The following is a 17483-nucleotide window of genomic DNA, read 5'->3' as shown; positions in this document are numbered from 1 at the left end:
ATTCCAAATGTATTGCTGGTGTTTCCATCTTTGCCCCATTAATTGTTATGTTCTTTCTGATATTCTTAGGCCACTTTGAAAAACCTAATACAAATCATAAACTATTTCCTGGATGCTGGGAATGGAACATAATTTGAGCTTCTTGGGGAGATCCAGCTCCTACCTATTCGAGTATTGGCAAATACATCAGCTAGAGACCCACTGGTTCCTTTGACCTCTCCATGGGACAGCGTAGAAGATGCGGATGAAGAAGTGGACGATCCCTGAATTGAACGGTTGATCCAGGACTCAGCATTCTGTAAGCTCTGTTGCAAGGCAGCAGAGAGCGCAGCTTGGCGTCTCAGAGAGCCCTCATCCTCAGAGGCCGAAGACGTGTCTGTGTGGAATTAGAAAAAAAGAAGTTCTCGATCCTGCCTAGAACAGAGACCTTTCAGTTCTTGCTCATTGATCATACATTCAATTTTGACACCAGCAAAATATTTGCATTCTTTTTCTTTTTAGAGAGACAGAGAGATTTGGTGGGCGGGGGGGGGGGGGGGGTGTTGGAATCCTAACCAGGCTCCATGGATGTGGGGCTTGATATCATGACCTGAGCCGAAATCAAGAGTTGGATGCTCTGCCAACTGAGCCACCCAGGTGCCCCTATTCACATTCTTAAAGTAGATTAGTAAGTAAAGTTTCTCAAGAATCTCAAAGGAAGGTCTATGGACCAAAATCTGCAAAAATAAAATAGCCTAAATCTATAAGTGATTTTAAGTTCTTAAAAAAAATCCCTTTCAGAATATTTAAACTTCATTCACTGCTTTTCTGTTCTGAACTTAATCAGGATCTAAATTCTTCTGGCTTATCTACTTATATTCAATAATACTGAAGTGCTTATATATCTTCCCCAACCTCTTAATTAGAGAACCTTGTGACAGGTTGCTACCCTGATTTTGACAAGAACTTATTAATTAGTGTCTACTCAAGAGGAAATGATCTTGAAAGGGTGATATAAAAATTTACTTTTGTTAACAACAAATTAGGTGTCAAACAGTGAGTTAGGTGCTGGGGAACTAGAAATGGAATTAGAAACAATGCTTAGCCTGGTGCTTTTGTGGTTTTAGTGGAAAAGTGGTCATTCAGCACATGTAGGCTTTTCAAACATGACAGGAGACGTCTCTGATCTGCATTGCTCTCCTTAATTCTCAGGGAAGAATTATGAGAAATTTACTGATGTCTGTATTTCCTGGCTTTGACTTCAGGAAAACAGGCCTAAATTAGAAAACCACACTGAGAAAAATAAAAAAGGAAAAGTTCAACCAAATATAGGATAGTCAAGGGAAGCAGAAGTCAGGAATTTTTTTCAAGGCTCTCAGCTTAGGAGGCATACAAGTTAAAGGAGCATTTGGTCTGGTCTGAGATAAACCCTTCTACATGATTTTTGGGGGTTATAATTAATGGCCTGTATACTGAATTCATTCAATTTTTTTTAAATTAAATATTCTGTGGTTAGTCCTGATGAACACTTTAACTCACGTGAAACTGTAGGTATGTGTTCTGCTTTGTTTCAAAAAGCCAAAGAGAGGGGTGCCTGGCTGGCTCGGTAAGTAGAGCATGCAATTCTCAATCTCAGGGTCGTAAATTCGAACCTCACATTGGGTGTAGAGATTATTTAAAAATAAAATCATTAAAAAGACAAAAACATAAAGAGCCAAAGAGTTAATTAGCATGGCTAGAATGCTGCTAGCACTCCACAATGGAAATCTGAACCACAAAAGACTAATTTAACCGAGAAGCCAAATTTTGCAGCCAGAGCAAGCAAGGAAGTTTTAAGATAATGACCATATCCTGGCTTCCTGCTCTGAAGCACCTCCAACTTATTATCTCAAATTGAAGGAGATATGAGGCCTAAGACTGATTACTTTTACAATCAACTTCTTAACTACAATATGTGCTGGAAACTATGTCAAGTTCTGGGGATTCTGCGATACATATGTTCTTATGAGACAGCACCCTAAAAAGGCTTACGATCCAGTACAGGAAACACAATCCCACAGACTATCTCACAAGAATACAAAAGATGCTAAGAAATGGGGTAAGCAAAGGGTTTCACAAGTGGGTACCAATCTTAGTTGAGGATTTTAAGAACTTCTATGTAAATGAAGCAAAGACTTTGAGGTGTAAGGGGCAAAAGATGAGGCTGGAGAGGTAAACAGTGGTCAGACCCCAAAGGATACATCAGTGAGGTTCTTTAAACGGGAAAGAGATCTATAATGTAAAAGGAGAGTGGCTTAAGGAAAATATAGAGAAAGAAAAGTAACAGCATCTGTAACTTTTTATTTAAGGAAAGAGGTTTGTATCATTTCCAAAAAATATTCCAACATTTCAAAGGTACCTTAAGGGGCAGAGATTTTTGTCTTTGTAAATGTGCTAAAGAAAAGAATGGGCAGGTGATGTGGGACAGGCGAATCTGACCCTTAAGAACAAAGTACTTTCAGGGTTATACATCTCAGGACCCCACAAACTCCACTGATTTACAGGCTGTCTTTATTGAATCATTTATTTTAAACTGCGTTAAGTCTAAAATTAGAATAATCCAATTTTCAGACGAGAGTAAAACCAGTTTTTCATGATTAGGTTTATGGAAAATTGGTTTCACTGTGTTTCTATATTGGATCAATTATGTAATTAGGTGTATTGTTTCGATTCAATTACCTCATTTGCCTGCCAGTCCTTAGTGTTTAGTGCCTATAAGGGGGGCCGGCTTAGTGAGGTGGAAAAAACATGGCCTTGGGGGTCTATCTTCTATTTGAACTCTGGTGTCCGCCCCTTATGAGCTATGTGACTTAGGGATGAAATTATCCATCTGAGAAGGTTTGCCGGCTCATCCCTTCAACAGGTACTACTAAGCACTACACTAGTTAGCAGTAATAAAATGGTGAACAAGGAAGATATTTCCCTATTCTAGTAAGACTCAAGAGCCTTATGGTGCAGGCACCCAAGGAAGTGGGACCTCAACCCTGGCCAGAATGATAAGTAGCTCTTGGTTCTGAGGGCCATGGAGGTGAGGGGAGCAGGGTCAGGGAAGGGAACGGCATGGCATGCAAGGAAGCTGGGAGGGGACAGAAAACAAAGCACCTTTGGAAAGAAACGGGACTAGCTCAAACCCAGGATGCTACACTGATGACAGATGAGGCTGGACAAGCGGACAGCACTGGGCTGCTATGGGTCTTTGTGCTAACTGCAGCAGAAGATCATGAAATGAGACAATGTCCAGAAGGCACACCCAGCAGTAGCAGCATGTAGCGGTTAGCCAGTAAACACTAGTTCCCCATCTCCTCCCCCAAGTAAGCCACCCTGTGTGAGCTTACAGGTACAAAAGTGGCTGTGCAAAGCTTCCAGCTGATCATACATTAAGATCACACAAAATGTTACGTACTGCTCTGGGACTGTATCTTTTTACCAACAAAAATGAACTCTTTTAAATATTTATATGTTTATTTGGTAGTTTTGGGGGGATTTGTTTTGTTGAGTCACTATCACCCAGGAAACTGCAGTGGACTAGTAGAAATTTGGGTAAGATTTCATAAAATCATTTTCCCACTGATTCTGCTCTGGCTGAACATGAACTCACAACTCTTATTCATCACAACTAAAGTTCCTTGCCTAAACTCTTATGTAATGAACACAATAGGTCCTACAGAAAACAATCTTAAAAATGCAGTTTGCCCTTCAGTTTACAGTTGGTGTGATTTTAACACAGCACCATTTTATACTGATAACCAGACGCCTCAAATTCACTTGAGCCTCAAATCCAATTAGAAAACATACAACAATTAGCTTGTTGGTTTTAAGGGAAAGGAAGTCCTGAACTTACTGTCTTTAACTGTTGTAGAACTTTTAGTCATTAGCCACGTGTGGAAATGGCTTCCCTCTTCTTCGTATAAAAAAGATCTTTTATATCTAAAAATGTTTATTTTAAAAGCTTAAACACCCACCAATTCCACCTACCAATGGAATAATCTATCCATTCCACTCCAGGGTATCTACCCAAGAGAAATGAAAACATACCAAGGACTTGTACCTGAATGTTCACAGCAGCTTTGTTTGTAACAGGTGAAAACTGGAAAGTACCCAAATGTCCATCAAGAACTGAAAGGATAATCAAATTGTGGTATATCTATATGACAGACTACCACACAGGAATAAAAAGGAATGAACCTCTGACATACGCAACATGGATGAATCTCAAAATCATTGTGCTGTGTGAGGTATGAGACTTTCCCCTCCCCCAAAAAAGTACAATGAAATATGACTCTACTTATATGAAATTCTAAAAAATACAAACTAAAGTATAGCGAGAGAAAACAGATCATAGGGAGGAAGAGAAGTAGGATTACAAAGGAATTATGAGGAAATTTGGTGGATGGGATGGTAATGTTCATTTTCTTAATTGAGATGGTTTCATGGTTTTGCTACGTTGATGTTTAGCAAAATATACACTTTAAGTATGTTTATTGTGTGTGGATTATAATTCAATAAAGCTGTAAGAACTAATTTAAAAAGCCTTATGAAAAAAAAAAAGATTTATGAGGAAGAAAATGGTGCCATGGTGGAAGGATAGTAACATCTCAGTCAGTCTACACAACCTGACGGGTACTGTGCAAGTTGAACATGTTCCTGGAAAGACAGTGCCTACCACTGGGTTCTGGCAACTGACACCAAAATCAGGCCCAGACATCAGCTTAGAACAGTAGCTAGGTCAAGATTCACTGAAAGAAAGATCTCATCCTAACAACGACTACAAAATATATCACATAAGTGAGGCCAAGAAATAGCTTCAAAGAACAAGAAAGGAAAAAAAAAAAAAGAAAAGAAAAAAAAAAAAGAACAAGTAAAGGAAAAACCACTAAGATAGTGCATGACTCCTGACTGGCATAAGTGGTCTGATCATTAATGTCCAAACTGGAACCCTTCTGAGAAGGAGTACTCACTGTCATTAGTTACTCCAGGGTCACTCTACCTATATAAGGGATCTCCAAACACAGTTTGTCTAGGTATTTTCCCATGTCTATGAAAAAAAAAAAAAAAAACAGTACACAAAAATAAATTAATATTACAAATAATACTGTTGCCCTTTGAACAGGGGTTAGAGGCACTGGCCCCATGCATGGTGGAAAGTCCAAGTATAACTTCTGACTCACCCAAAACTACTGTTGACTAGAAGCCTTATTGATATATAAGCACTCAATATATATTTCATATATCTATTATATAATTAAGGTAAGCCAGAGAAAAAAAAAAGAAAATGCTATTAGGTAAATCGTACTTTTTACAGTACTGTAAAAAAAAAAATTCACATAAAAATGGACCCTGGGATGCCTGGGTGGTTCAGTAGTTGAGCGTCTGCCTTTGGCTCAGAGCATGGTCCTGGAGCCCCAGGATCGAGTCCCACATTGGGTTCCCCTCGAGGAGCCTGCTTCGCCCTCTGCCTGTCTCTCTGCCTCTCTTTCTCTGTGCCTCTCATGAATAAATAAATACAATCTTTAAAAAAAAAGAAATGGACCCACACAATTCAAACTGTGTTGCTCATGGGTCAACTGTATTGAGGTAAGAAAGGAGATTAAAATATATATATAATGCCTATCTGAAAGTTAGATCAAACATGTAGCAACTGCTAGAGCTCCAGATTTACCACAAAATATTTACTTGACACTATGGGAGAAGGAGAGGCAATGTGCCAAGTGGTTTAGAGAATAGGCTTTTTAGGTCAGGCTGCTCTGAATTCTGATCTTAGCTCTGCCACTGAGAGCTCTTGGGCAAATCAGTTCTTACAGGCATTAATTCTGCTGTTTGCTGTTGTTCTTTTTCTATTGATTCTCTCTCATGGTGTTTTCTATTTTTGGACTGTTTGCTCACAAAATCCAGCGGATCTTTATCTCTGGGAATCCTAAGTTCCTGGGTCGAGGTTGTATCCTTGTAGAAACTATTTGTGTCCCAAGGTTATTATCAGTCCAAAGACCATTTTTTAATGTTAGTTCTTACCAGGCAGTATAGTGAAACTCAAACCTTGAACCCACTTGAAGGTCCCAGCCCCTGTTATCCGAAGGCCAGGCACAAGGCAAGCTTTCTTCCTAACATCTTCTTTTGCTGGTATGTTAATTTTTTCTAGTTCACTCTTCTGCTGAAGATGTAAGCCCCTCCAGGGATCTAAATTCCAACCTCCAACCTTATTATTTTTTAAGTAAGCTCTATGCCCAACATGTGGCTCGAACTTACAACCCCAAGATCAAGAGTCATATGCTCTACCAAACTGAGCCAGCCAGGCGCCACCAACTTCTAACCTCTTTTTTTTTTTTAAGATTTTATTTATTCATTCATTCGACACACACACACACACACACACACACACACACACACACAGAGGCAGAGACGCAGGCAGAGGGAGAAGCAGGCTTCACGCAGGAAGCCCGACATGGGACTCGATCCCGGGTCTCCAGGATCATGACCTCGACCGAAGGTGGCGCTAAACCGCTGAGCCACCCGGGCTGCCCCAACCTCTAACCTCTTATATAGGTTCAAGGTTTTATCTCTTCTATCCTTATAGTAATTAAAATTTAGGCCTCTTGTTTCCTGCCTTCCCGCTGCCCAGGACAGGGAAAGCAAGCACCATCTCAGTACTCTGATGTTCAGTGACTGTTCTCTCCCTCTCTTGTTCCTGTATGGATTTAAAAGGAAACTGGTTATATTCTATCTAGCACTTTTTTTTTTACTTATTTTTTAATGTCTTTTTTTTAAATTTTATTTATTTATGATAGTCACACACAGAGACAGAGAGAGAGAGAGAGAGAGAGAGAGAGAGAGAGAGAGGCAGAGACATAGGCAGAGGGAGAAGCAGGCTCCATGCAGGGAGCCCGACGTGGGATTCGATCCCGGATCTCCAGGATTGCGCCCTGGGCCAAAGGCAGGCGCCAAACCGCTGCGCCACCCAGGAATCCCCTCTATCTAGCACTTTTAAAGGGAAGTTTTCTTTTCCCTGTTCTAGGAGAGAATTTTCAGATTATCTAATTGACTATACAACTAGAAACAGAAGTTTGGGCAAGTTATTGAGCTTCTCTAAACCTGTTTCCTCATTTGTAAAATGGGACAGAGGACTGTCAAGGAAAAAAAAATATATATATATATGCTAAGCACTTAGCCCTCTGACTAGTACACAGAGGGTACTCAATAAATGGTAACTATGACATCAGTTTTACTGGAAGCCTTAAATTTTACAATCAGCTATTGAAATAAACAAATTCAGTCTGACAGAGTGGGTTTTTATTGTGCTTTGGCTTAAAGAATACTGAATATTTACTGGTCTCTCAAGTAAAGGCAGACCACTGCTCATAACCCATACCCAAAATGAAAGTATGCTATTAACACGACTTAAGTGTATTAATTAGGGCACACTTTGCCAATTCTGATTTGCCAATTCTCCCTCTGACCCTCCCTACTCTCATGCTCTCTTTCTCTCAAATAATAAGTAAAATCTTAAAAAAAAAGTTTATAACTAAATAGAATCTGTTTTAGACTATAACCTTTCACAAGGCAACAGCTACTCAATTTATTTAGAATAATACCCATTCCAGCACCATGCATACATGAGTATCGATCAAGTAAAAAAGGATCTCCCAAACATGATACTTTGGTAGAGTAGAAAAACAAAATCAAGAAGACTGAGTCTGACCCATAATTGTGCTGTCTGACCTGGGGCGAATCCCTCAGTGTCTATGAACCTGTTTGTTTCCTCATCTCTAAAGAAATCTGCCCTTTTACATCACAGAGTGGCTATGAGGAACAAATGAGGCAGGACAGCCGTTTTGAAAGCCATGTGAAAGTCCCTGACATACTATAATATACTGTAATTCTATAAAGCATTATTAGGGATCCCTGGGTGGCGCAGTGGTTTAGCGCCTGCCTTTGGCCCAGGGCGCGATCCTGGAGACCCAGGATCGAGTCCCGCGTCGGGCTCCCGGTGCATGGAGCCTGCTTCTCCCTCTGCCTGTGTCTCTGCCTCTCTCTCTCTCTCTCTCTCTCTCTCTCTCTCTGATCATAAATAAAAATAAATAAATAAAAAAAATAAAGCATTATTAAAGTATGTTAGAAGTCTAGAACAACATCCCAAGTCTGTTCGTGGGCATCACTATTATCTACAGATGTGCAGAGAGGTAAATTCCTCCTCATCTGGTCCCATGAATTGCTACTTTAGTCACCTTCAAGCAGGGCCTCATGTGGGACAGATGTCTAAATTCATTCTACCCAAGCAAGCTGAAATAGTTTACTGTGCTTTGGGGTCATTATGTGGCCTATTTGGTCAACCCAAGTACCCACAGAATGCAGCATAGGGTAAGTCCACGAGGGTGCAGAAAGAATTTAGAACTGCATGCTGCAGTTTTTGCATTGTGTTTATCTGTATGAATGAGAAATAGCATCACACAAAGAACCCCTACAAAGAAAGAGCTGAGGTAATTGCCTCATGACATTAGTAAATGATTTCAGCATATAAAGGGAACTGGATGGCAGTAATTCAAGCAATCTAAAAGACTCTGAAAAAGGCCATAGGCACTAAATATTGTAGTTTGCTACCAACTTGGAGAATTTAAATTTTCCAATCGATACGACAGAAATTAGTGTACATATCAACAGGCAAATTTTCGGTTGACTGACATATTGTTACTTATGAATGGCAAATGAACAAAAGTCAATTATTTCCCATGCCAACTATTTATTGTATTTTCCATTCTATGTAATACTATGAAAAGGCCAAGATTTATGGCATATTTTACTTCCTAAATCCTTCTCTTAAATTCTTCCCAAAATAGCTCTTAAAATTCCACCAGTTCAGTGATTCAAACAGTTACGTGCTGGACGCCTCCCACAGAAGCCCACTGGCTGGCACATTCTCGTAGGTATCCCAGGACCTGGGTTCACCCAGGGCAGCGCCAGCACAGTGAGAGCCCTGAGCAAGCACACAGTGCAGAAAGGACAACATGACTAAACTACTATGAGATCTGAGGTCAGTGTTACTCTGCAAGGGAAGTACAACCTTTCTAGAAAGAGTGCCATGGCAAGGTCAACTCTGGGCAAGGCCCAGAACCTGTTTTTTTTTTTTTTAACCACCTATAATCCGCATTAATTAATATCCATGCCATTCCTCCACCCCAACCCTGGGGGTCACTGTTTCAGGGGCTATCAGAGTAAATATGCAAGATAAACCCCATCTGCCATCCCTGGGAAATGGAGGGAGGGAGTGACAGTGCCATCCCTGGGAAATAGAGGGAGACAGTGACATCCGATTAAATTGCCCTAGGAAGGGGATCCCTGGGTGTCTAAACCGCCTGCCTTTGGCCCGGGGCGCGATCCTGGAGTCTCGGGATCGAGTCCCGCATCGGGCTCCCGGCATGGAGCCTGCTTCTCCCTCTGCCTGTGTCTCTGCCTCTCTCTCTCTCTCTCTGTGTGTCTATCATAAATAAATAAATAAATAAGTCTTTAAAAAAAATTGCCCTAGGAATAGGAGACAGCCACATCTCTGACCAGTGGCTCTCTGAAGCTTGGAGAGAATGGAGTCTGAATCCTAAAGTGGGAACAGCAAATTCCATTCCCTGAAATGAAAAGGACCGATGGATGTCTTCGGAGACAGCTCTTCCACACTGCCTCATGCAAGACGCAGGCATGTGCGTAACTGCAGAATGAGAGCATCGAGATCTAGCTCCATGTGGGGGCCATGTGAGAAATCACTGTAGGGTGCGCTCAACGTTTCTTCATGATGGGAGAACTGTCTTATTCGACAACGTTCATGTCCCTGATGGTTCATTAAAGTTTCTCATATGCTAGTCAGAGATCCCTGATCTGGAGATAAATGGATAGGAAACCTTTCCATTATTCTGCTCTGCTGAATAAAGGTTTTAGGAGAAAGGACTGGATCTTTATCATCACGAAATTATTAAGACACATAAGGTGATCAGGAACATTATAGCACATCTTTAAGTCTACAGGCAGAGTAGAACATCAGTGTTAGAGATCCAGAGGACTGTAGCAAATTCATTCAGCAATGAATAGCCACCACTTGTTTCTGGAGTTGGTAAATTCCCCTCGGGCAGTGACTTTTGTAAGGGGATAAAAAAGGTTTCAGTTCCTTCTGAGCATTCTCAAGATCCTTTGCTGCACCCTCACATTTAACCGGAGGCCAAGAGAGCAGACTATTTACTCTGACACTGCATCTCTTTAATACGGCTATGGAGAGGATTGTTTCTAAGAACTGCGAGTCACGTTGCTCCCTACCCTTTGCCATTTATTACAATTGAACCCTCAGCCTCGCTGCAGCAGAATCTGCCAACAAGGAATAGCTACTAAACTGAGAGCCCCCTTTGTCCACCAGGACCCAACTGGTGCTATACTAATGCGGAAGGGAAACCATCCAAGATTTTGAATGAATGGGCTGGAAGTATGCACCATTACAGACACAAAATGTCTTATTGTGAAGGTCTGCTAGAGGTATGCTATGTTACGTTTTGAGAAACACTTGAAGCCACAAAGCTATTTCTCTTTCAAACATATTGACACCACAGATGTAAAGAAAAAAAAGCACACACAGTTAATGAGCCCACAGCACACCCAAATGCTCTGAGAAGTTAGCCAAACCAAAACCTAGGAGAAAACTATTAATAGGAACCCCGACCAGGGAACAGGATCAATGTCAATTGCTCAAATTGACAGCTGTGAATCAAAGTCAATCACGACAATGTAACCTTCTCCCCAAAGACACGTAAGTCCTTTAGATCAAAACTACAGGGAACAAATTTTTCCCCAAAGATTTCAATACCAGTAACATGACAGTAGACAGACAGAGAGACACTATATTGAGGCTCTAAAAGAGATTTATTATGTTTAGTGTCAGAGGCCTATATGGAGATCTTGCCTGGGATTTCACCTAAAAAATTGTAAGTTTTTTAGGAACTTTGGGAAAGATTCTGAATAGACAAGGCAACTTAAAGTTGTTCCAGTTGCTTCTCAAATAGGAAGTTATAACTCCTAAATTTACTTTAGCAGGGGTTGAGATTCCAAGTCTAGGGAAAGAGAGTGGGATGAAGACACTTAGTTGTTGGTGATCTCGTGAACCCATTATAAAAAGTGGATTCTTAAAAATATATAAATTTACACAAAATATATTAACACACATACACAAACACACTTATATATATATTTTTAGATCTATTAAAACTTTGCATGACTGCTTGCACAATGTTAATGACACATAAATTTGTCCCAAGCGCACTTACTCTATAGAGACAAAGCATCTGATATAGGAGTACAAATTTGTTAAAGAAATGTATGACTGTGGGTTAAAGAACTGTATGACTGTGACATTTTAGATGTCAACAAAAACAGCTATTACATCATAGAAGGATTTTTTTTTTAGACCCTAAGCTTTGGCCTGTTTATTTATGACTCCATGAGTTTGGGGGTTACATCAAGGAAATGCTGGAAATTCAGAAGGTATTAAAAAAAATGGCTTTACCCCTCAGACGTCTTTCCGTATGTCATTTACAATGTGACAATCAAACCCTGCCACCTTCAATGTGTACTCCTCTACACCTTGGATGATGAGGAAAGTTCCAGCTCCTACCTCAGAAAAGAAGCAGAGTCTATTCCAGGAACATCAAAGGAGTAACTGTCAGTGAGAAAGGGTCTGATAAACCTACCAGGAGGTGTACAGGCATCTGCAGGAGACTGGACGAAGGTGGACCGCCTTTTGGTTGGCATGGGCAAAGCCATCTTCTGTTCTTTATGCTTTGCCAGTGCAGCTTGAACTGCTTCTGTATGGATATCTGAAAGATTCAACATTTGCATTTATTAGCTCCTGGTTCTTAAAGTGTTTACTTCTCTGAGCTGAACTATCTGCCTCAATTGTTGAAAAAGGATGTTTAGGTGATTCTTACTTACCATTTGTGTTGTAAAATTAAAAACAAAAACGAAAAAGAAGAGATAAAAGAAGTAATCAAGGATAGTTTTACAGAGAAAGAAAAAGAAGCCCAGAATGATTCTGTGACTGCTTCACACACCAAACAAGGGGTTAATGGAGACGGGAGGCAGGGGTGAGGAGAGGGTAAGGTGTCTAACATGCACCTGTGCCAGGCAGGGAATCCCATCTCTGAATGGAATGAGGGTTGTGCAGGTACCTAGAGGACTCACTATTCTTCAGGAAAAGCAGCTTAGGATCTGCTTCACTGTCTGAAAAGGGAGACCCCTCAGTTTTATACCACAGGAACAGAAGGGCTGATTCTGATCTAGAAAAATATAAGGGCTCATGGTACTTGTTTGCCACTTTGGCCAAAAGAGAATTCAGTTCTCCTCTTGAAGTCTAACAGGAGTCTCATAATTAACATATCCTGACAGAACTCTGATTCTCCACTCCCACCACAAAATGCACTCTATATTTTGGCAAATTAGGATCATACTATCCACAGTAACTTACGGTCTACTTTTGATATTTTTTTTAAACTCTTACAAAATCTTATGAAGGTAGATAACAACTGAAGTAGCTTCCAAGTTCACAAGAATTTCTTGTCAGGAATGGGCCCAGTTGGCGGACATACAAATTATCCTTAGAAGCCTGTCTGTGCTATGCAAAGGCACCCCTATATGAGACCTGGATCAATCGATCCTTTTATTAGGGTAGGGGGAAATTTAAGCTGAATCAAGAAAAAGAGTTCTAGAACTGAGTCACTTTAATGATAATGCCCTAGAAAGAAGGTAGGCTCTTGAACTTCAGGGTTGAGACCCCCAAAGCTGTCTCTTCTTTTTTAGGGATTTCTCAACTGTTCCCTTGCTTCTGTGACCTATCCCAGATATTTAAGGTAGCCTGAGCTGGGCTGTTTCATGCAACAAAACCTTCACTAATAAAACCAGAAACATCTTTCGGTGTAAATACAGACCTACAACATAATTTTCAAGGGCTGTATAGAATTTCACTATATATGCCATAATTTATTTAAGCAACTTTGCTTCTGAAGCTTGCTACTATTCATAGCAACTATTCACAGCAAGAATAATTCAGTATTTTCACCTTAGTTCACATGTCTAATCCTGATTCTGTAGGATTAACTCCAACAATTGCTGAGATGTATTTCCTAAGAACAAGGATTATACTCTTATATAACCACAGTATATTTACCAAAATCCAAAAATTAAAAATTGATAAAACTATAATGTAACCCACAACCCATCTTCCAACTTAGCCTACTATGCCCCAATAATGGCCTTTATTTAATTAATTTATTTATTTAAATTTTAAGATTTTATTTATTTATTCATGAGAGACACACAGATTGAGAGAGAGAGAGGCAGAGACATAGGCAGAGGGAGAAGCAGGCTCCATTCAGGGAGCCTGATGTGAGACTTGATCCCTGGTGTCTAGGATCAGGCCCCGGGGCTGAAGACGGCGCTAAACCACTGAGCCACCCGGGCTGTCCAATAATGCCCTTTATTAAAGGTTTTTTCTCCTTTGTTCCTGATCTGGAACCTAATATAGAATCACACATTACGTTAGTTGTCTTAACTTTCTATCATCCTATAGTCTGGAACAATTTCTCTACTTTTGTCTTTTACTACCTTGACATTATTGTATAGACTAATTATATTGTAGAATGTCCCTTAATCTTGGCTTGTTGATATTCCTCATAATTAGATCTAGATTATACATTTTGGCAGGAATACCACAGAAGCAATATGTCTTCTCAAAACATGATGTCAGGAAGCATCTGCACCATTACTGGTGATAGTAACTTTGATTACTTGGTTAAGATGGTGCCTAATAAAGAAATCCACTGCAAAGTTACTATTCTTCCCTTTATGTAATTAATAAATAATGTATGGGTGAATGCTTTTGAGACACTGTAACTTACATATTTCATTAAACTTTTACCTACTAGTTTTGGCATCCGTTGATGATTCTTGGCTGAAGCAATTACTATTCTAATGGCTACAAAATGTTGATTTTATAACTCATTCCTTCTGTATTTATTAGTTGGTTTTTCTATTATAAATAAAAGCATCCCTTTCTCCCCCAATTTATTTATATCAATACAGACCTATCAATTCTCATTTTATTCCATGGCCATTGTTACTATCATTACTTATTTTGATGGTCTTACTATCCCAGATTTGACCAATTAGGCCAAATCAAACTAGCTCTTATGTCCTTTTGACATATTCCCATCATTTTGAGCAGTATTTTGTTTTCTGGTCTAAGATGTTCCAGGTATGTTTCCTGCTCCAGCACTGGAACTATACATTTCTCTGAAGAGCTTCAGCTCCTTTTAGTGGAGAATGGTATTTAGAAACCAAGATCTTAAAAGTGGGAATGCTCAGTATTATTGAGGTATCTTTCTTCAAAGCCCTTTCACTGGATAAAGGAATATAATTATAAAAATAAATATTTATACACATATACCTACATCTATTTTAAAAACCGTTAAATTCATATGAATAACCATTTCAAAACCAGAGAATTCATTCTAACCTTCCCCTTTGCATTTGTAACTCCCTTCTCTAACAGTAAGAAAACCTGGTTCACAAAGCCCTCAATATATTTTACTCATTCACTCAATCCTACAATACACAAAGTAGTTTCAAAATTGCTATCCCATATTACTATTAAAAACAAGTCTAACTGGAGTTCAATATTTATATTTCTTTTAGTTTTTATACCGAGTCAAAGTACTGTATAAAAAAAAATCATACCTACTCCTTTTTAAAAGATTTTATTGATTTGTTCATGAGACACACAGAAAGGGGCAGAGACATAGGCAGAGGGAGAAAAAGCAGGCTCCCTGAAGACAGCTTGATGTGGACTTGATCCCAGGACTCTGGGATCATGACCTGAGCCAAAGACAGATGCTCAGGATCCCTGGGTGGCTCAGCAGTTTAGCTCCTGCCTTCAGCCCAGGGTGTGATCCTGGAGATCCGGGATCGAGTCCCACATCGGGCTCCCTGCATGGAGCCTGCTTCTCCCTCTGCCTGCGTCTTTGCCTCTCTCTCTCTGTGTCTCTCGTGAATAAATAAAATCTTAAACAAAACAAAACAAAAAACAAAGACGGATGCTCAACCACTGAGCCACTCAGGTGCCCCTTGTGGTAGTTATATTATTCTATTGGATAATATAGTTATGTTAATTTCTTTTTCTTCATATTCCCATAGGTCCCTCTCAACGTTGCAGATTAAACATTATGTGACATAATAAGAAATATATAGTTGGGGATCCCTGGGTGGTGCAGCAGTTTGGCGCCTTCCTTTGGCCCAGGGCGTGATCCTGGAGACCCGGGATCGAGTCCCATGTCGGGCTCCCGGGGCATGGAGCCTGCTTCTCCCTCTGCCTGTGTCTCTGCCTCTCTCTCTCTCTTCTCTCTGTGTGTGACTATCATAAATGAATGAATGAATGAATGAATGAATGAATGAATGAATAAATAAATAAATAAATAAAATATACAGTTGGTCTTTGCCCCATTTTCTGACACTGAGCTCTGAAAACCTGTGTAATTTCCTGGGTGACAGGAGTATCTTCTGTTCTAATTAGGTGACTCTTGGTAGCCTCCTTAACAGCCTCAGAATTGGGGCTGGTCACTAGAGAGGCCACATCACTAGAAACTTGGAACTTTCAGTCCTATCCTTCATCCTCTTGGGAGGGGAGAGGGGTTGGAGATGGAGCTAATCATTAATGGCCAATGCCTACATAATGGAACGTTCACAGAAACCCTAAACAAAGAGTCTGGAAATGCGAATCAAAACTACAAAGAGATCTCATCTTACACCTGTCAGAATGGCTAGAATAAAAAAGACAGTAACAAATGTAGTGAGGGTGTGGAGAAAATGGAACCTTGGTACCCTGTCAGTGGGAATGTAAACTGGTACAGCCACTGTGGAAAACAGTATTTCTCAAAAAATTAAAAATAGAACTACCAAATGGTCCAGTAATTCCACTACTGGGTACTTACCCAAATAAAACAAAAACACTAATTAAAAATTATATATGTATCCTTATGTTTACTACAGCATTATTAATAATAGCCAAGATCTAGAAGCAGTTCAAGTATCTACTGGTAGACTGAATAAAGAAGATATAGTATAAATACACAATGGACTATTACTCAGCCATTAAAAATAACAAGATCTTGCCATTTTCGATACCACGGATGAATCTAGAGGGGTTATAATACGTGAAATAAGACAGAAAAAGACAAATACCATATGATTTCACGTATATGTGGAATCTAAAAAGACAAAAGAACAAACAAAAAACCCCAGACTCTTAAACGCAGTTCATGAACTGGTTGATGATTGCTAGAGGTGAGATGGGTGGGGCAGGTGGGTGAAATAAATAAAGGACATTAAGAGGTACAAATTTCCAGTTATAAAATTAAAAAATCATAGCGATGAAAAGTGGAACACAGGGAAATCAATAATACTGATATAATGTTGTGTGGTGATGACATTTATCAGGGTGAGCACTGAGTAATGTATAAAATCATTGAATCACTCTTTGTATACCTGAAACGAATATAATATTGTATGATAATCATATTGGAATTCTTAAAATAAAATTTTATTTTTAAAAAGGCAGAAACAGACCTCAAACATATATGAAATCTCAAAGAACCCTAAACAGCCAAAACAATCTTAAAGAAGAATAAAGATGGAAGCCTCACACTTCCGGATTTCAAAACATATCAGAAAGCCAGAGAAACCAAGATAGCATAATACTGGTATAAAAACAGACATATAGACCAATAGAATAAGGCAGAGAGCCCAGAAACCAATACTTGTATATATGGTCAAATGGTCCTTTACAAGGGTGCCAAGACTGCACAACTGGTAATGACAGTCCCTTCAACAACTGTTGCCAGGGAACCTGAAATATCCACATATAAAAGAATGAAGTTGGATACTTATTTTACAATATATGTAAAAATTAACTCATAATAAATAAACCTACACACAGGACCTGAGACTAGAAAACTCTTAGAAGAAAACATTAGAGGAGAAGCTTCATAACCTTGGAATGAGTAATAATTTCTTTTTTTTCCTTTTAAAGATTTTATTTATTTATTCATGAGAGACACAGAGAAAAAGAGGCAGAGATGTAGGCAGCGAGAGAAGCAGGCTTCCCATAGGAAGCCCAGTGCAGGACTCAATCCCGGGACCCTGGGACCATGCCCTGAGCTGAAGGTAGACATTCAACCACTGAGCCATCCAGGCGTCCCTGGGTAATAATTTCTTGGATATGACACTATAGGCACAAAAGCAAAAATAGGTGTGACTACATCAAACTAAAAAGCTTCTGCACAACAAAAGTAACAAAAGTGTGAAAAGGCAACCTACAGAATGGGAGGAAATATTTACAAACCATATACTGGATAAGGCATTAATGTCCAGAATATATAAAAAATTCCTATAGCTCAATA

The 17483-nt window shown here is 39.6% G+C and overlaps 1 protein-coding gene across 2 annotated transcripts in view; it reads right to left on the bottom strand.

Moving 5' to 3' along the window:
- Positions 1-17483, bottom strand: part of DIP2B (disco interacting protein 2 homolog B) — a 222471-nt gene that overhangs the window by 67952 nt on the left and 137036 nt on the right. For both annotated transcript variants that reach the window (XM_055336961.1, XM_055336962.1), the window contains exons 4-5: positions 11727-11852; positions 164-376 (exon numbers count right to left, since the gene is read on the bottom strand). In XM_055336961.1, the coding sequence (XP_055192936.1) occupies positions 164-376; positions 11727-11852 (339 nt within the window). The remainder of the gene's footprint in view (positions 1-163; positions 377-11726; positions 11853-17483) is intronic.

Source organism: Nyctereutes procyonoides, unplaced genomic scaffold (genome assembly GCF_905146905.1).
Source record: "Nyctereutes procyonoides isolate TBG_1078 unplaced genomic scaffold, NYPRO_anot_genome, whole genome shotgun sequence".
NCBI lineage: Eukaryota > Metazoa > Chordata > Mammalia > Carnivora > Canidae > Nyctereutes > Nyctereutes procyonoides.
The sequence above is the reverse complement of the archived record's forward strand: the minus strand, read 5'-3'. Positions and strand labels throughout refer to the sequence as shown.